The sequence below is a fragment of the Hylobates moloch genome, unplaced genomic scaffold (genome assembly GCF_009828535.3).
Source record: "Hylobates moloch isolate HMO894 unplaced genomic scaffold, HMol_V3 SCAFFOLD_19, whole genome shotgun sequence".
Lineage (NCBI taxonomy): Eukaryota > Metazoa > Chordata > Mammalia > Primates > Hylobatidae > Hylobates > Hylobates moloch.
Window position 1 is genome coordinate 74003725 of NW_026652294.1, and position 18853 is coordinate 74022577.

At 39.2% G+C, this 18853-nt stretch overlaps 1 protein-coding gene across 15 annotated transcripts in view; it reads left to right on the forward strand.

Moving 5' to 3' along the window:
- Positions 1-18853, forward strand: part of SPATA6L (spermatogenesis associated 6 like) — a 252007-nt gene that overhangs the window by 7201 nt on the left and 225953 nt on the right. For 14 of the 15 annotated variants that reach the window (XM_032138594.2, XM_032138595.2, XM_058431086.1 and 11 more), the window contains 2 exons: positions 3890-3938; positions 12643-12684. In XM_032138594.2, the coding sequence (XP_031994485.1) occupies positions 3890-3938; positions 12643-12684 (91 nt within the window). The remainder of the gene's footprint in view (positions 1-3889; positions 3939-12642; positions 12685-18853) is intronic. The other variant, XM_058431090.1, reaches the window with a different exon arrangement.

Sequence of the window (18853 nt, forward strand, 5' to 3'; positions counted from 1 at the left end):
TGATGGGGATGGCATTGAATCTATAAATTACCGTGGGCAGTATGGCCATTTTCACAATATTGATTCTTCCTATCCATGAGCATGGTATGTTCTTCCATTTGTTTGTATCCTCTTTTATTTAATTGAGCAGTGGTTTGTAGTTCTCCTTGAAGAAGTCCTTCACATCCCTTGTAAGTTGTATTCCTAGGTTTTTTTTTTTTTTTGAGACAGAGTCTTGCTCTTGCCCAGGCTGGAGTGCAGTGGCACGATCTTGGCTCACTGCAAGCTCTGCCTCCCAGGTTCACGCCATTCTCCTGCCTCAGCCTCCTGAGTGGCTGGGACTACAGGCGCCCGCCACCAGGCCTGGCTAATTTTTTTTGTATTTTTAGTAGAGACGGGGTTTCACTGTGTTAGCCAGGATGGTCTCATGGTCTCGATCTCCTGACCTTGTGATCCGCCTGCCTTGGCCTTCCAAAGTGCTGGGATTACAGGCGTGAGCCACCGCGCTCGGCCTATTCCTAGATATTTTATTCTCTTTGAAGCAATTGTGAATGGGAGTTCACTCATGATTTGGCTCTCTATTTGTCTGTTATTGGTGTGTAGGAATGGTTATGATTTTTGCACATTGATTTTGTATCCTGAGACTTGAGCATGTCACTTTTAAAGGTCTGGAAAGTGATGCCCATAAAGTGACCTATCTGTTTCAACCTGAGGTTGAGAGAGGAGATGAAGATCAATTTCCTGAAGGGCTAAGGTTGCATGTAACATTTTTATAAATCACAACCTATTAATTTAAACGAAGAATGTACCAAACTGGCTGGATAAATAAGGAGAGAAATAAATGGCTATTACCTTGGAACATATACTCAGAATCTAAAGGAACTTAGTTCTCCCATTTAGATGTTAGAAGTGGTAAAAAGTTGGTGGTAAAAGTGCAGTCTTTCCCCCATCCCAATAATTTTCATATTAGTTATATCAATTTTGAATTTGCTCTGTAGAAGCCTTTTTTTTTTGGAGACAGAGTGTTGCTCTGTCACCTAGGCTGGAGAGCAGTGGCAAGACCTTGGGGCACTGCACACTGTGCCTCTCAGGTTCAGGCATCTGCCACCACACCAGGCTAATTTTTGTATTTTTAGTAGAGACAGGGTTTCACCATGTTGGCCAGGCTGGTCTCAAACTCCTGGCCTCAAGTGACCTGCCCACCTCGGCCTTCCAAAATGCTGGGATTACAGCATGAGCTACTGCATCTGGCCTGTAAAAGTCTTAAAAAATATTTTTATAAGAAGCCCAAAGATACAAAATCGTAGAAGCACACAACTAGGTAATTCCAACCTCCTTGATTTGTCAAAGAGAAGAGTGAGCCTGAGTCACATTTCAGATGCCACTATGGCTCTGTTGAAAAGCTGTACGTTTGAGATTACTAGTCAAACAAATCATGGAAACACTTTTTCATTTCATAAAATTCAGTCAATTAATTGTCCTCTTGCACGAGTTGTTTGGGTTCATATTCCTTTCTTCCTGTTGGTTTTAGCTTCCTTGTATCTGTTCCCTTCTGTAGCTGCAACTACTTTCAGCAGGTAGTGAAAAAATTTTCTCTTCCTTGGATCTTCTGTTTAATTCAAAATGGAATTTTCTGAAACATTTGGGTAAAGAAGTTACTCATAAGAATATATGAGTCATTGTTTAAGCAGTTCACGTTGGTTATTTACTCCCCAAGATCATACTTCAGAAAATCCTTAGATATGGATATGTTAGTTTCCTAGAGGTGCTATACGAAAGTACCACAAATGGAGTGGCTTAAACGACAGATACATATCGTCTCACTGTTCTGGAGGCTAAAATTCTTGAAATCAGAGTGCGAGCAGGGACATAGTCCTTTTAAAGGCACTAGGGAACGACCTATTCCAGGCCTCTCTCCTAGTTTCTGGTATAGCTCCTTGGCTTGTGGCAGTGTAATTCCAATATTTACATGGCATTCACTCTGTGTGTGTACTGTTAAAAAAATTGGGTGTGGGGGCAGTCATTAGGCTGGGGCGGCTCCAGTGCTTTAAATTCCTATGTAAGCAAACTGAAGCCCAATGTAAATAGTAAAACTAGAGACTTTTACCAAACAGATGCCACCAATGAACCTCTAACTAGAGATTTTACCAATAAGAAACTGCCAACTAACCTTTAACTAGAGACTTTACCTATCAGAAACTGCCAACTGATCTCTAACTAGGGTCTTTCCACTCCAACCAATTAAATATATTTTCTTTGTCTTATTTTCATGTCAGCCTGTAAAAGCTTGCTGCCCATAATGCAGCAGTGGAGGTCTCTGAACCTCTTTTAGTTCTGAGTGCTGCCCAGTTTATGAATCGTTCCTTGCTCGAATAAACTTAATTTTGCCTAAAGTTTTTTTTCTTTTCTTTTTCTTTCTTTTTGAAAAACAGTTTCTGTGCTCAAATTTTTGCCCTTCCTCAGGATACCAGTCTTATCAGAGGCCTACCCTATCCCAGTATGATCTTATTCTAATTTAAGTAATTTTATCTGCAGTGACCCTATTTGCAAACTAAGGTCATATTCTGAGATACTGGGTTTAAGACTTCATCCCAAGAATTTTTGGGGGACACAATTCAACCCATAACAATGGGTAAAATGAAAGGATTGTTAAAATAATTTAGGAAAAAAAAAACCCCACTTACCCACATTTGCTTGATAAATCCAAGTCAGTAGGACAAAAATTGATTATATGAGACACTTTCATTTTTGTTTAAGTTTGAATACCATTTAAATCAGAACTTTAAAGCCTGAAATCAAGCTCTGCTGAAAATGTTTTGTTTTTCTTAGGGCATAGAGCTTAGGGGGAAAGACAGGGTGTACCTTTATTTCAATCCTATCCCAGGCCCTTTTATTTCAAGAACAAAATATAAAGATTTGGCAATGGCAAGACAGATATTACAATGTTTTTCTTGTGCTTCAAGATAACACTTAAAACTTTTGAGACTCTTCTCTCTTTCTTATTCTATGGTAGTGTAGCTGCTAGTACTTAGCTTTTCTTTTGTGTTACACATAGGTAAAATTTCTTTTTATGTTTCTTTTTAGCACAACCAATTACTTAGGGAGAGAAACCATTCATTCAGTTAACATTTAATGAGTATCTGTTAGTATACAGTATGTTTTCCTAGATGGTCAAACAAGACTCTTTGAGGTTGATTCAAGATGGACTTTTAGCAACAAACAGTAGAGCTAGGTCAAGTTGATGATATTTTTAGCATGTGGTAGATTTAGCTAATTGAGATTTTCTTGCACTTCTTATTGTTGTGTTAATTATCCTTCATTTATTCTATAATCACTTTTTGAACTTTTAATCAGATACCTATTAAAGGTGCATCTGTTGAGTTCTAAAATGTTATGTGACTGGATTTTACATATGTTAATTGCTTGGAAGAATATAATTTACAGCTCCTTCCTTCCTTCCTTCCTTCCTTCCTTCCTTCCTTCCTTCCTTCCTTCCTTCCTTCCTTCCTTCCTTCCTTCCTTCCTTCCTTCCTTCCTTCCTTCCTTCCTTCCTTCCTTCCTTTCACAGGGTCTCGCTCTTTCTCCCATGCTGGAATGTGGTGATGCCATCTCGGCTCACTGCAACCCCTGTCTCCTGGGCTCAAGTGATCCTCCAGCCTCAGCCCCACAAGTAGCCGGGAATATAGGCATGAGCCACCATGCCCAGCTAACTTTTGTATTTTTTGTAGAGAGAGGGTTTCACCATGTTGCCTAGGCTGGTCTCAAACTCCTGAGCTTAAGCAATACACCCACCTCGGCCTCCCAAAGTGCTAGGATTACAGGTGTAAGCTACTGCTCCTGGCATTTACAGTTTTTATATGCACTTATTAATACAACTTTGAAAATTTATTTTCCCCATTTTTCTCTGCAGGTATTTGAAAGTGCAGTAGATCCTGGAGCTGTAGTAGACCTTTTGGAAAGTAGGTACTCTGAAAAACAAAACAAAAAACCAAAAGACTATAGTGTGTAATTCACAGATTTAAAGCTCTGCTCTTTTCTAAACTGTGATATGTTCATGTTTGATAAATATTTATTTCAAGACAGCATATGTAAAATTTGAATCACGTTTTTGATTCTGTTACATACCCTTTTCTAAATATAGATGGGCTTGGCTGGGCACGGTGGCTCACATCTGTAATCCCAGCACTTTGGGAGGCCAAGGCGGGTGGATCACTTGAGGTCAGGAGTTTGAGACCAGCCTGGCCAGCATGGTGAAACCCCATCTCTACTAAAAATACAACAAAATTAGCTGGGTGTGGTGGCACGTGCCTGTAGTCCCAGCTACCTGGGAGGCTGAGGCAGGAGAATCGCTTAAACCCGAGAGGCAGAGGTTGCAGTGAGCTGAGATCGTGCCATTGCACTCCAGCCTGGGTGGCAGAGCAAGACTCCATCTCAAAAAAAAAAAAAAAAAAAAAAAAAACTAAATATAGATGGGCTTTAATGGATAGTATGATTCTGTTTGGTTATTTATAAAAATTGTTTTTGTGTATTTCATTAAATTAGAGTATTTTTATCACCACAAAAAGCAGCCCTATGCCCATTAGCAATCACTCCCTATTCCCCACCAACCCTGCTAGCTATAGGTAACCACTAATCCTTCCATCTGTATAGATTTGCTTATTCTGGATATTTCATATGAATGAGGTTATACAACATGTGCTCCTTTGTGACTGACTTGTTAGTGTAATGTTTTCAAGGTTCATCCATATTATAGCATGTGCCAGAACTTAATTTTTTGTATGGCCAAATAGTATTCTGTTGGATGAATATATTACATTTTGTTTTTCTAGTCATCAATTGATGGACATTTGGGTTGTTTCCACTTTTAGGCTATGATGAATAATGATGCTGTGAATATTTGTGTATAAGTTTTTGTGTGAACGTATGTTTTAATGCCTCTTGGGTATACCTAGGAGTGAAATTGCTGGGTCATATTGATACAGGAGTGCTGGGAAGAGAAGAGAGTGGTACCTTTAAGTGATATGGATGGGGGAAGGGAAGTGCTGGGTACAGGAAGGGTGTGGTTCCTGGCTAGGGCTCCATCCCCACAGACCTAGGTGAGGACAGGCACTCCTGCTTTCCCGCCCAAATGTTGCATTTCCCAAGAGCATCCTGGCCCACCATGCCCCCATCCTGTGCCTGTAACAGCCAGAGACCCTACCAAGGCAGAGATAGAAGTGGCTGGACATCGAGAGGAGCACATTGGGACTGGCAGAACGACACGGAGTTTGGCCGGGGCAGTTGAGGGAGAGCCGGGGCTGCCAAGTGGCCCAACTCCAGGGGAAAACCATCTCTCTTCTGGCTCCCCTATCTGCTGAAAGCTACTTCCACTCAATAAAACCTCACACTCATTCTCCAAGCCCATGTGTGATCCTATTCTTCCAGTACACCAAGGCCAGAAACCCAGGGATACAGAAAGCCCTCTGTCCTTGCCACAAGGTAGAGGGCCTAATTGAGCTGACTAACACAAGCCACCTATAGACGGCAAACTAAAAGAGCACCCTGTAACACACACCCACTGGGGCTTCAGGAGCTGTAAACATTCACCCCTAGATAGTGCCATGGGGTCGGAACCCCACAGCCTGCCCCCCTCTGTCTGCTCCTCTAGAGGTTTGAGCAGCAGAGCACTGAAGCGAGCCACACCCCCATCGCACGTCCTGAGAAGGGGAAAAGGGAGCTTTTCCCATTTCAATATGGTAACTGTATGTTTAACCTTTTAAAGAAGTTTCACATTATTTAGCAAAGCAGCTGAATCATTTTACATCCCACCAGCAATGTATGAGGGTTCCATTTTCCCACATCCTGGCCAACACTTGTTATTATCTGTCATTTTGATTGGTAGTCATCTTTGTGGGTGTGAAGTGGTATCACTTCATTGTTTTCATTTGCATTTCCCTGATGGCTAATGGTGTTGAACAGTTTTTCATGAGATATTTGGCCATTTGTGTATTTTCTTTGGGGGAAATGTCTATTCAGATCCTTTGCCTACTTTTTAATGGGGTCATTTGTCTTTATTTTTTTGTTTATTTTGGGACAGGTTCTCGCTCTGTCACCTAGCCAGGAGTGCAGTGGCACGATCATGGCTTACTGCAGCCTCAACTTTCTGGGCTCAAGCAATCTTCCCACCTCAGCCTCTGAAGTAGCTGGGACTATAGGTGCACAGCACCATGCCTAGCTATTTTTTGTTTTTATTTTTGTTTTGTAGAGACAGGATGTCACTATGTTGCCCAGCTGGTCTTGAACTCCTGGTCTTAAGTGATCCTCTCTCCTGGGCTTCCCAAAATGTTGGGGTTACAGACATGAGCCGCTGTGCCTGGCCTGTGAATGTTCTTTATATATTCTAGATACAAGACCTTTGTTAGATATATGATTTGCAAATATTTTCTCCCATTCTAGAATTGTCTTTCACTTTCTTGATGGTATTTTTTGAAATGCAAAAGTTTTTAATTTTGATGAATTTCAGTTTATCTATTTTTCCTTTGTTGCTTGTGCTTTTGGTGTCATATCTAAGAAACCTTTGCCTAACTCAAGGTCATGAAGATTTACATCCGTGTTTTCTTCTAACAGTTTTATAGTTTTGGCTCTTATATCTTGATGATTTATACTGTGTTGATTTTTGTAGACAGTGTGAGGTTGGGGACCAACTTCATTCTTTTGCATATGGGTATCCATTTGTTTTAGCACCATTTGATAAAAGACCATTCTTTCCCTCATTGAATTGTCTTGATACCCTTGTTGAAATTCAGCTTACAGTAATGTGAGGGTTTACTTTTAGGGTCTCAGTTCTGTTCTATTGATTCATATGTCTATTGTTATGCCAACACACAATCCTGATTACCACAGCTTTGTAATAAATTTCAAAACCAGGAAGTGTAAATATTCCAGCTTAGTTTTTCTTTTTCAAGACTGCTATTTTGGGTCCCTTGAGTTTCCATAAGGATTTTTCAATCAACTTGTCAATGTCTGCAAAGAAGCCAGCTAGGATATTGATAGGGATTCCATTGACTGTAGATCAATTTGGGGAGTATTGTCACCTTAACAATATTTTTGAAACATGAATGTGGGATGTGTTTCCATTCATTTTGGTTATTTTAAATTTCTTTTTCCTTTTTTTTTTTTTTTTGAGACGGAGTTGCACTCTTGTTGCCTAGGCTGGAGTGCAATGGTGCGACCTCTGCTCACTGCAACCTCTGCCTCCCAGGTTCAAGTGATTCTCTTGCCTCAGCCTCCCAAGTAGCTGGGATAACGGGCATGCACCACCATGCCCGGCTAATTTTGTATTTTTAGTAGAAACGGGGTTTCTCCACGTTGGTCAGACTGGTCTTGAACTCAGGTAATCCACCCACCTCGGCCTCCCAAAGTGCTGGGATTACAGGTATGAGCCACCGTGCCCAGCCTTTAAATTTATTTTCAATGATGTTTTGTAATTTTCAGTTTATAAGTGTTGCATTTTTTGGTTAAATTTATTCCTAAGTACTCTGAAGCTGTTGCAAGTGGAATTTTTAAAATTTTCATTCTCAGGTTTGTTCAAGTTTATAGAAATCCAATTGATTTTGTTTTTGTTTTTGTTTGAGACAGAGTTTCATTCTTGTTGCCTAAGTTGGAGTGCAATGGTGTGATCTCGGCTCACCACAATCTCTGCCTCCCTCGTTCAAGCGATTCTCCTCCCTCAGCCTCCCTAGTAGCTGGCATTACAGGCATGCACCACCACACCCGGCTAATTTTTTGTATTTTTAGTAGAGACGGGGTTTCTCCATGTTTGTCAGGCTGATCTTGAACTCCCGACCTCAGGCGATCCTCCTGCCTTGGCCTCCCAAAGTGCTGGGATTACAGGCGTGAGCCACCGCGCCCGGCCCACAATTGATTTTTATATACTGATATTTTATCCTGAAAACATACTGAACTTGTTTATTAGTTTAGTAGTTTTTTGTTGATTCCTTAGGATTTTCTATATACAAAATTATGTCATCTGCAAATAGAAACAGCTTTACTTCTTCTTTTGTAGTTTGTATGCATTTTATTTCATTTTCATGTCCAATTTCCCTGGCTAGAATCTCCAGTACAGTATTGAACAGAAGCAGTGAAAGTGAGCATCCTTATCTATTTCCTGATAGTAGGGAAAAAGCATTCAGTTTTTCACCATTAGTTGTAATATTAAAATATGGTTTTTCATAAGTGCTCTATATCAGGTTGAGGAAGCTCCTCTTTATTCCTAGTTTATTGAGTTTTTGTCATGAAGGAATGTTGAATTTTATCACATGCCTTTTCTACATCTATTGAGATGATCATGTGATTTTTATCCTTTATTTCATTGATATGTGATTTTTAGATATTAAACCAACCTTGTGGTATATAAGCCTTTCTATATGTTGCGGATTTGGTTTGCTAGTATTATGTTGAGGATTTTGGGATTTACAATCATAAGAGATATTGGTCTGTAGTTTTGTTTTCTTGTTATGTCTTCATCTGGTTTTGGTAATGCTAACTTCATGGAATCTGTTGGGGTATATTCTGTCCTCTTGTATTTTTTTGGAAGAGGTTGTGAATAATTGGTGTTAATTCTTAAGGTAGTATTTACTAGTGAAGCCATCGGGACCAGGGATTGTCTTTGGGTTGTTTTTTGTTTACTAATTTAATCTCTCTACACATTATAAGTCTCTTCAGATTTTCTTTTTCTTCTTGAGTCAGTTTTATTAGTTTGTGTCTTTTTAGGAGTTTTTCCATTTCATTTGTCTAATTTGTTGGCATAAAGTTGTTCATAGTATTCCCTTAAAAATATTTTTATGGGAGACCCCATCTACACAACAACAATGACAAAAATTAGTGGGGTGTGGTGGCATGTGCCTGTGCTATTTGCTTCTCAGGAGGCTGAGGTGAGAGGATTGCTTGAGTCAGGGAGGTTGAGGCTGCAGTGAGCTGTGATCGTACCACTCTACCCCAGCTTGGGTGACACAGCAGGGCTCTGTCTCAAAAAAAAAAAATTATTTCTATGCCGGGCACAGTAGCTCATGCCTGTAACCCCAACATTTTGGGAGGCCAAAGCGGGCAGATCACTTGAGCTGAGGAGTTCAAGACCAGCCTGGCCAATATGGTGAAACCCTGTCTCTACCAAAAATACACACACACACACACACACACACACACACACACACACACTAGCTGGGTTTGGTGGTGCTTGCGTGTAATCCTAGCTACTTGGGAGGGTAATCCTAGCTACTTGGGAGGGTGAAGTGGAAGAATTGCTTAAGCCTAGGTGGCAGAGGTGGCAGTGAGCTGAGATTGTGCCACTGCACTCTAGCCTGGGCGACAGAGCAAGACTCCGTCTCAAAAACAAACAAACAAAAAATTATTTCTGTAAAATCAGTGGTAATATCTCTTCTTTCATTTTTGATTGTAGTAATTGGAGTCTTTTCTCTTTTTTCTTGGTTAGTATAGCTAAAGGTTTGTCAGTTTTATTGATCATATTAAACAACCAACTTTTAGATGTATTGATTTTCTGTGTTGCTTTTCTGTTTTCTATTTCATTACTTTCTGCTTAATCTTAGTTATTTTCTTTCCTCTGTTTGCTTTAGGTTTAGTTTGCCCTTTTGTTTTCCCAATGTATTAAGGGTGAAAAGTTTGTGGATGGTGTGACTTTTATTTACGTTTTTAAGCTTTATGAAATTTTCAACTGAGATGTTACTCAGTTGAAAGAATTAGGACCAAGGTCACAGATGATAGCAGAATATAGAGAAAGAACCAGACATAAGTACCAAGTGAGCTGAGGCCATCCTGGGTAGAAGTCAGAATGGGAGCAGGCTAGGTCTCAGGCTGACATACCAGGTAGATTAAAGAGTTTGAAATTAGGCAAAGAGTGAGTCAGTACCTACAGAGGTAGCATAGGTTAGGGTAGTCACTGAGCAAGTATGTGTCTCATGAAGCCATCAAGGCAATTGGATATAAAAAATGATGCCTTTGGCATTTGACCTTTTAAAAAGTAGATTCAATACCCAAGTTGATTTCCTGCATTTATATTTCTACCTGAATCTTAAAAAGCAGGCAGGTGAAACATCTCTCTGAGATGGGTCACATTTGTAAGAACACTGATTCTCTCAAGCCTCTTTAAATTCAGAAAAAAAATTCAGCATTTCAAATGATCCTGCAAGAATTGGGATATTTTCATTTCATTTCCCAATATTAACCCTGGGAGGTGGAATGAAGCGTAAAAGGACGTAAGAACAGTTCTCTAGGTCACTCATTAGTGATTTCCTTTGTCCTTGATATTTAAAGCAAGTATGAACTACGTGATGCCATTCCAGAAGGCAATTAAAAGGTGTAGTTATTTTATCAAGCATCCTAATTAACTTGCTCTGTGGAAGAATAGGATTTTTCAATGAAGTATCTTGTGGATAAGAGGACAGGCCCTGAGAACAGACCACTTGGGTTCAAATACAGCCCTGTCACTGTTAGCCAGTGTGACCTTGCCCACATTACTATAGTTTCCTCTTTGAGATTTAGTTTCTTCATTCATAAAAATGAGGATAGTCATTGCATTGGACTCATAGAGTTATGGTGAGAATTAATTGACTATATAGAATTTAGAGCCTGACCATAATCAAAAAATCAAAAAATAGTAGATGTTGGCGTAGATGCAGTGAACAGGTAACACTTCTACACTGCTGATGGGAATGTAAACTAGTACAACCACTATGGAAAACAGTGTAGCGATTCCTTAAAGAACTAAAAGTAGAACTACCGTGTGATCCAGCAATCCTACTACTAGGGTATCTGTCTACCCAGAGGAAAGTAGGTCATTTTATGAAAAAAACACTTACACATGCATGTTTATGCAGCATAATTTGCAGTTGCAAAAATGTGGAACCAGTCCAAATGCCCATCAATCAATGAGTGGATATAGAAACTGTGATGTGTGTGTGTGTGTGTGTGTGTGTTTGTGTGTGTGTGTGTATTCCATTATATATGTGATGGAATACTACTCAACCATTAAAAGGAATGAATTAATGGCATTAGCAATGACCTGGATGAAATTGGAGACTATTATTCTAAGTGAAGTAACTCAGGAATAGAAAATCAAACATCGTGTGTTCTCACTCATAAGTGGGAGCTAAGCTATGAGGATGCAAAAGCAGAAGAATGACACAATGGACTTTGGGGACTCAGGCAGAAAAGGTGGGAAGGGAGTGAGGGATAAAAGACTACAAATAGGGTGCAGTGTATACTGCTCGGGTGATGGGTGCACCAAAATCTCATAAATCACCACTAAAGAACTTTTTTTTTTTTCGAGACAGAGTCTCGCTCTGTCGCCCAGGCTGGAGTGCAGTGGCGCGATCTCGGCTCACTGCAGTCTCTGCCTCCCGGATTCACGCCATTCTGCTGCCTCAGCCTCCCGAGTAGCTGGGACCACAGGTGCCCGCCACCACGCCTGGCTAATTTTTTGTATTTTTAGTAGAGACGGGATTTCACCGAGTTAGACCAGGATGGTCTCAATCTCCTGACCTTGTGATCCGCCTGCCTCGGCCTCCCAAAGTGCTGGGATTACAGGCGTGAGCCACGGCGCCTGGCCAAGAACTTGTAATCAAACTTCACCTATTCCCCAATAACCTGTGGAAATAAAAAAAATAAAAAAAAAATTTAGAGGCTGAATCAAACTAAGTGCTTAAATTACTATTGGGGTGATGGTTGGCAAATATATATTCCCTCCTCTCATTTTGAAAGCCTAAAGTTTCAGGCTGTCTTGGCTTTTAAGTTTCTTGGCATTAAAGCTTTGTCCTATAAATTCAAAATTTTTTCGTAAATCTACAAAGTTAGAATTTTACTTTTGTTGTCTGTTTAAAATGTTTTCACAGCTGGGCATAGTGGCTTACATCTGTAATCCCAACACTTTGGGAGGCTGAGGTGGGCAAATCACATGAGGTCAAGAGTTTGAGACCAGCGTGGCCAACATGGCGAAACCCCATCTCTACTAAAAATACAAAAAGTAGCTGGGCATTGTGGTATGTGTCTGTAGTCCCAGCTACTTGGGAGGCTGAGGCAGGAGAATTGCTTGAACCTGCAAGGTAGAGGTTGCAGTGACCCAAGATCGCACCACTGCCCTCCACCCTGGGTGAAAGAGCGAGACCCTGGTTCAAAAAAAAAAACAAAACTAAAATGTTTTCACTTGTTATGTGATTTTGTGAGAATTATCTTTATTGATTTTTTAATTGTTATAATTGCACCAACCTAATATATCATTTAAGTTATCTTAAAGATCTGAATTTTATTCTTATCCTTGTTTTAATTTTATTCTTGTCATTGTACATAGGCTCACTATTTATAAATATATTTTGAACTCAAGAAAAGTTTAAAAGTTTTATATATAGATATATTTTGCTTTTGTTTTTGTTTTGTTTTGAGATGGAGTCTCACTCCATTGCCAAGGCTGGAGTGCAGTGGCACAATCTTGGCTCACTGCAGCCTCTACCTCCCAGGTTCAAGCATTTCTCTTGCCTCAGCCTCCCGAGTAGCTGGGATTACAGGCATCTGCCACCAAGCAGATTAAATGGGTTTTATGACAGTTTAAAACTTAATTATTGAAAGACTGTGACAATTTTTGGAAGTATTAAAATCTTATTTTTTCCTTTTTAGGCTTCCTAACCAGGTTTGAATTAATACAGCTAGTTCCTCCAGGTAATGTACCAGTAAATACATTTCTAAACTAGCTTAATATAATTTTAAAATAAATTTGGCCTGACAAAATGGGAACTGTACTTAAGAGTTGTGTTTGAAAATAACATATAACTTTATATGTCTATAAGTTTATATAACACATGCTTTTTTTCTGCCAATCTATTACGTTTTATCTATTTTCAGAATAATAACTTTATGGTGTTTCATGGCAGGGAGCATAACTTAAACAGACTCCTTGTCTTTCCATTTTTTAATAACTTTATCTAATTATTAAATAATTTTTTCAGTCGGGGCTTAGCTGATTTCAAGTTTTGGCCTTTGGCTGTGTTCTAATTTGTGGTGTGTGTGTGTGTGTGTGTGTGTGTGTGTGTGTGTAAAACCCTAAGACATTTTCATTGTTAGATGCTAGAACAAGGTTAGTAAACTGTAGTCCCCAGCCAAATCCAGCCTGTAGGCCATTGTTATATGGCTCATGAACTAGAAACGGTTTCCACATTTTTTATTGCAATTTAAATCATATACAAGTCATCATTTTCAAATGTACAATTCAGTTGGTTTTAGTACGTTCATAAGATTGGACAGCCATCACCACTAATTCTAGAACATTTTCATTACTCCAAAAAGAAATTCTGTATTTATTAGCAATCATTTCCCATTCCTTCCTCCTCCAGGCCCTGGCCACCACTAATTCTGTCTCTGTTGATTTTCTCATTCTAGACATTTCATATAAATAGAAGCCTACAATATGTGGCCTTCTATGTCTAGTTTCTTTCACTTAGCCTAATGTTTTCAGGGTTCAGCCATGTTGTAGCATGTATCAGATTTTAATTCCTTTTTGTGCCTGAATAATATTCTTAATATATGGATTGGGTAATGAGGGCTCTACCATTATGAATGGGTTGATCTATTCATGGATTAATGTATTGATGGGTTATCATGGGAGTCAGACTGTTGGCTTTATAAGAGGAGGAAGAGAGACCTGAGCTAGCATGCTCAGCACCCTCACTATGTGACTCCCTCTGTCACGTGGCTACTCAGCAGAGTCCCCACCAGCAAGAAGGCCCTCACCAGACACAGCCCCTCAACCGTGGACTTCTCAGCCTCCATAACTGTAAGAAATAAATAGCTTTTTAAAAATAAATTACCCAGTTTCAAGTATTCTGTTATAACCAACAGAAAATAGACTAAGACCTTTCTACTTTTTGGATGTTATAAATAATGCTGTTTTGAATATTAATGTACAAATTGTTGTATATTTGCTTTTAGTTCTTCTGTGTATATACCTAGGAATGGGGTATATGGTAACTGTTTAACTTTGTGAGGAACTGCCAAACTATTTTTGGTTTTTACATTTTTAAATGGTTGGAAATAATTTTTGAAATGAATATTTAGTGATGTGAAAATTATATGAAATTCAAATTTCATTATTCATAAATACACGTCTTTTTGGAACATAGCCATACTCATTTGTTTAAGTAGTGTTTATAGCCACTTTTGCAGAGCAATGACAGAGGTGAGTAGTTTTGAACAGATGGCCTACAAAGCCTAAAACATTTAGCAGTCTGACCCTTCACAGAAAAAGTCTGTGACCCCTGTGCTAGAATCAGGAGATTCTAGGAGGAAGCTGTTCTGTGGTACTTCTGCTTTGCAGTGTGTCTTGAGTGACATAAGACCTGAGCTGGTGAGAGAGGTTAGGACCTGCCACCCAGTGGCACAATTATTATAAATAGTCTTTCAGTATAGCTATCTGGTGATTTTAGGGTTGTCGGCATAGAAGTGTGTGTGTGTGTGTGTGTATGTGTGTGTGTGTGTGAGAGAGAGAGAACACTGAAACTCAGAAAATTCTCCTCTGATCTTTGCTATTAAACATTTCTGCTTTTTTTTCTTTCTCAAAATGAAAATAGCTTCATAATTTTTACTTGTAAAAAGCATTCCTAAATCACGTAATCCTGAGAGAATCTTTATTTATATTTTGGTGAACATATTTCTTGATATTTCTGTGTAGATACAAGAACACATAGATATGGAATTTTTACATAGCATACTTTTTTTTCTGTTATTAGCTTTCCCCCTTGTATGTCATCGTTATATTGTTGTTTAAATTTTTTAAATTTAATTTTGTTTTTTATATGTATTTTTTGAGAAAAGATCTCACTCTGTCACTCAGACTGAATGTAGTGGTGTGACCTCCTGGGCTTGAGCAGTTCTCCTGCCTCAGCCTCCCAGTAGCTGGAACTACAGGCACGCACCATGCCCAGCTAAATTTTTTTTTTTTTTTTTTTTTTCAGAGATGGCGTCTCACTATGTTGCCTAGGCTGGTCTCAAACTCCTGGATGCAAGTGACTCTCCCACCTTGGCCACCCAAAGTGCTGGGCTTATAGGCATGAGCCTCCATGACTTGCCTATGTTGTCATTTCTAAATGCATAAATCTACATCTTCTTTTTTTCAAGTTGTTTTTTTACTTTCGAGACAGAATCTAGCTCTGTTTCCCAGGCTGGAGTGCAGTGATGCAACCTCAGCTCACTGTAACATCCGCCTCCCGTGTTCAAGTGATTCTCCTGCCTCAGCCTCCTGAATAGCTGGAATTATGGGCGCCTGCCAACGCGTCCAGCTAATTTTTGTGTATTTTTTGTAGAGTCAGGGTTTCACCATGTTGGCCAGGCTGGTGTCAAACTCCTGACCTCAGGTGATCTGCCTGCCTCTTCCTCCCAAAGTGCTGGGGTTACAGACGTGAGCCACTGCCCCTGGCCTACATCATTATTTTGATAGCTATAAAGAATTTTATTAATTTACGTATGTGTTTTTTATAGGTCTATAAACAGTATTTCCATAGTATTTTGGGTTTTACTTTTCTTCCTTTACATTATTACCTATAGTTTACTTGTCATTTTCAATAGCTATGTATTTTTCCATAGTGGTGGTGTTATCCATAAATTAATATTGTTGAGCTTTTAGATTTTCTTTTCTTTCACATTTTTATAAAAATATTTCTTTCTTGGTATATTTACAAATAATAGAATTACTAGATTGAATCATACGTTTTAAACTGGGGTAAACTGATTCCCAATAAGGTTCCAATACTTCTACTGCATCCAGGAGTGCATGGCATGCCCCTTCCCCATATCCTAGTTAATGCTGGATACTGTCAATTGGATTTGTTGTGTTTGCAAAGTATGTCATGGCTCACGCTTATAATCCCAGCCCTTTGGGAGGCCAAGGCGGGCAGATCATGAGGTCGGGAGTTTGAGACCAGCGTGGCCAACATAGTGAAACCCTGTTTCTACTAAAAATACAAAAATTAGCTGGGCATGGTGTCAGGTGCCTGTAATCCAAGCTACTTGGGAGGCTGAGACAGGAGAACTGCTTGAACCCAGGAGGCAGAGGTTGCAATGAGCTAAGATCGCACCACTGCACTCCAGCCTGGGCCACAGAGCCAGACTCCATCTAAATAAATAAATAGATAAAAATATATTTTATCCTATTTTATGATCTATCTCCTTTTTAGATATGACTGTGACAACCTTAAACTTAAAACTTCTTAAAAATTTTCATTTTCTCATATTATGATTTGGTTTCTTTCTTTCCTTCTGTATAAAGTGACTGTCACTGTCCTTTGATTACTTATGGAGTGACGTCTGGATATAAATGTTGATTTTGGTATAAATTCTTATTTTTAACAAAGTTTTAAATCAGGTATGCTTAAAACAGTTATATTTTCCCTGTTTTGTTGTGTTATTTTGATGTTTTATGGTGTGTGCTTTTCTTTTTCTTAAGAGAGCATGGGAGAAGGAAGATGAGACTAGCAAATGTCTCAACTAAAGCAGAGGGGACTGAGGAGGCTTTTGATAGGGATCATAGTCCTGTCTGCTGTGGATATCACTGGAGCAGGTCAAGGGCCCAAGTGAAGTGCAGTGAACCCAGGAGTCTGTAGTTCTTTCTTCTGCTTCTTGGTTCTTTGGCAAAGGCTGCCACTGGAGACAGACCAGAACCCCACTCTGTGAATTTAAGAATAGGTGCTTTTGGAGATGTCATTACCTTCATAGGTAGACAGAACTGAGCAGGTGCCTCCTGCTTGCTTTTCAGAAATTCTCACTGAATGTTTTTCAGCCTAAAAGTGACAGGCTGAAATCAGGGCATTGAGTTTTTTTCCATAAGTTTTTTATTCTTATTTGACCCAATTTTATGTTCAAACATATATCACTGCTGGCAAATTATATTTTAGTATGCTGAGAAAGTAGAAGCATGCCCACTTTGGTCTTACTTTATTTTACATGGATTTTTAAAAAGTTACTCAATACCTAAGTAATCTCACTATACAAAATTTAACTAACATGAAAGTATGTAAAATAAAATGTCAAAAGTCCATTCAACAATCCCTGACAGATAATTACCATTAACAATTTGATGCTGGCCAGGTACGGTGGCTTGCGCCTGTAATCCCAGCACTTTGAGAGGCAAAGGTGGGCGGATTGCTTGAGCACAGGAGTTCAGGTACAGCCTGGGAAACATGGTGAAACCTCAGCTCTACTGAAAATAAAAAAATTAGCTGTGTGTGCTGGTGCGTGCCTATAGTCCCAGCTACTTGGGAGGCTAGGGTGGTTACTTGAGCCAAGAAGGTTGAGGCTGCAGTGAGCTGTAATCTTGCCACTGCGCTCCAGCTTGGGCAACAGAGTGAGACCCTGTCTCAACAAAACAAAACAGAACAAAACAGTTTGATGTGTATCTTTTTAAACCTTCTAAAATGCATTTAGTATATTCAGCCAACCCTAAAATATACACACATGCACACGCATACCCTATATATAGTTGGACCTTCTGATTGTCAAGTTCCATATCCATGAATTTGGCTAACCATGACTCGAAAATGTAGTTAGGCCTATGATGGTTGTGTCTGTACTGAACATGTACAGACTTTTTCTTGTCATTAGTCCCTTAACAATACAGCATAACAACTATTATATAACACTTACATTGTATTAGGTATTATAAGTAATCTAGAGTTGATCTGAAGTATACAGGAGGATGTGCATAGGTTATATGCAAATATTACACCATTTTATTTCTTATTTTTAATTTTTTATTATTATGCTCTTTTTACCTTCAACCAACTCATCCCAACTACACCATTTTATATCAGGGACTTGAGCATTCATGGATATTTTCGTATCTGCAAGGGTTCCTGAAACCAACCTCCTGTGGATACTTGGGGATGACTATATATTAAATACAGTATATATAAACATGAATATATTTAGTATTTAGTATATATAGTTGTGTGTGTATATATTTTATGATTGGTTGGATATACTAAATGTTGGTTTTCTGGTCTCTTGAAAGACATATGACAGTCCAAGATATATTACATTTTAAAAAGTCAATTGCAGAATATGTATTTTCAACATATACACACACACACACCTATATATATGTTGACTATATATATTCTGCAACTTGCTTGTTAAAACTTAATATGTCTTGGAGTGCTATATGTTTTTCATGTGACCAGAAGCCCACCTGTGAGAAGGTTATAAGAATAGTTGTTTGAGGCCGGGCGCGGTGGCTCACGCTTGTAATCCCAGCACTTTGGGAGGCCGAGGCGGGCGGATCACGAGGTCAGGAGATCGAGACCACGGTGAAACCGCGTCTCTACTAAAAATACAAAAAAAAATAGCCGGGCGTGGTGGCGGGCGCCTGTAGTCCCAGCTACTTGGAGGCTGAGGCAGGAGAATGGCGTGAACCCGGGAAGCAGGAGCTTGCAGTGAGCCGAGATTGCATCACTGCACTCCAGCCTGGGCGACACAACGAGACTCCGTCTCAAAAAAAAAAAAAAAAAAAAAAGAATAGTTGTTTGAAAAGAATGATTGCAGAATATTCTAGCTGAGTGCATAAATACTAGTTATAACTCAAAAATTAATCAGATGCACAATGGGAGCTGTGTTATACTTGTTTTTTTTAAATTTACAATCTCTCAATTTCAGATTGTAATTTTAGTGGAATTAAATTTGAATTGCTGAAAATAACAGTTGATTTTACTTAGCTTCGGATGTGGTACAGATTGATCCATTAATTTGTTCAACATATGTTTTTACAGGCATACTTTGCACACGATCTACACTGTGCCAGTCTTCCTAGTGTGATGCTGGTGGCACCGGGCATGTAGCAGTGGCA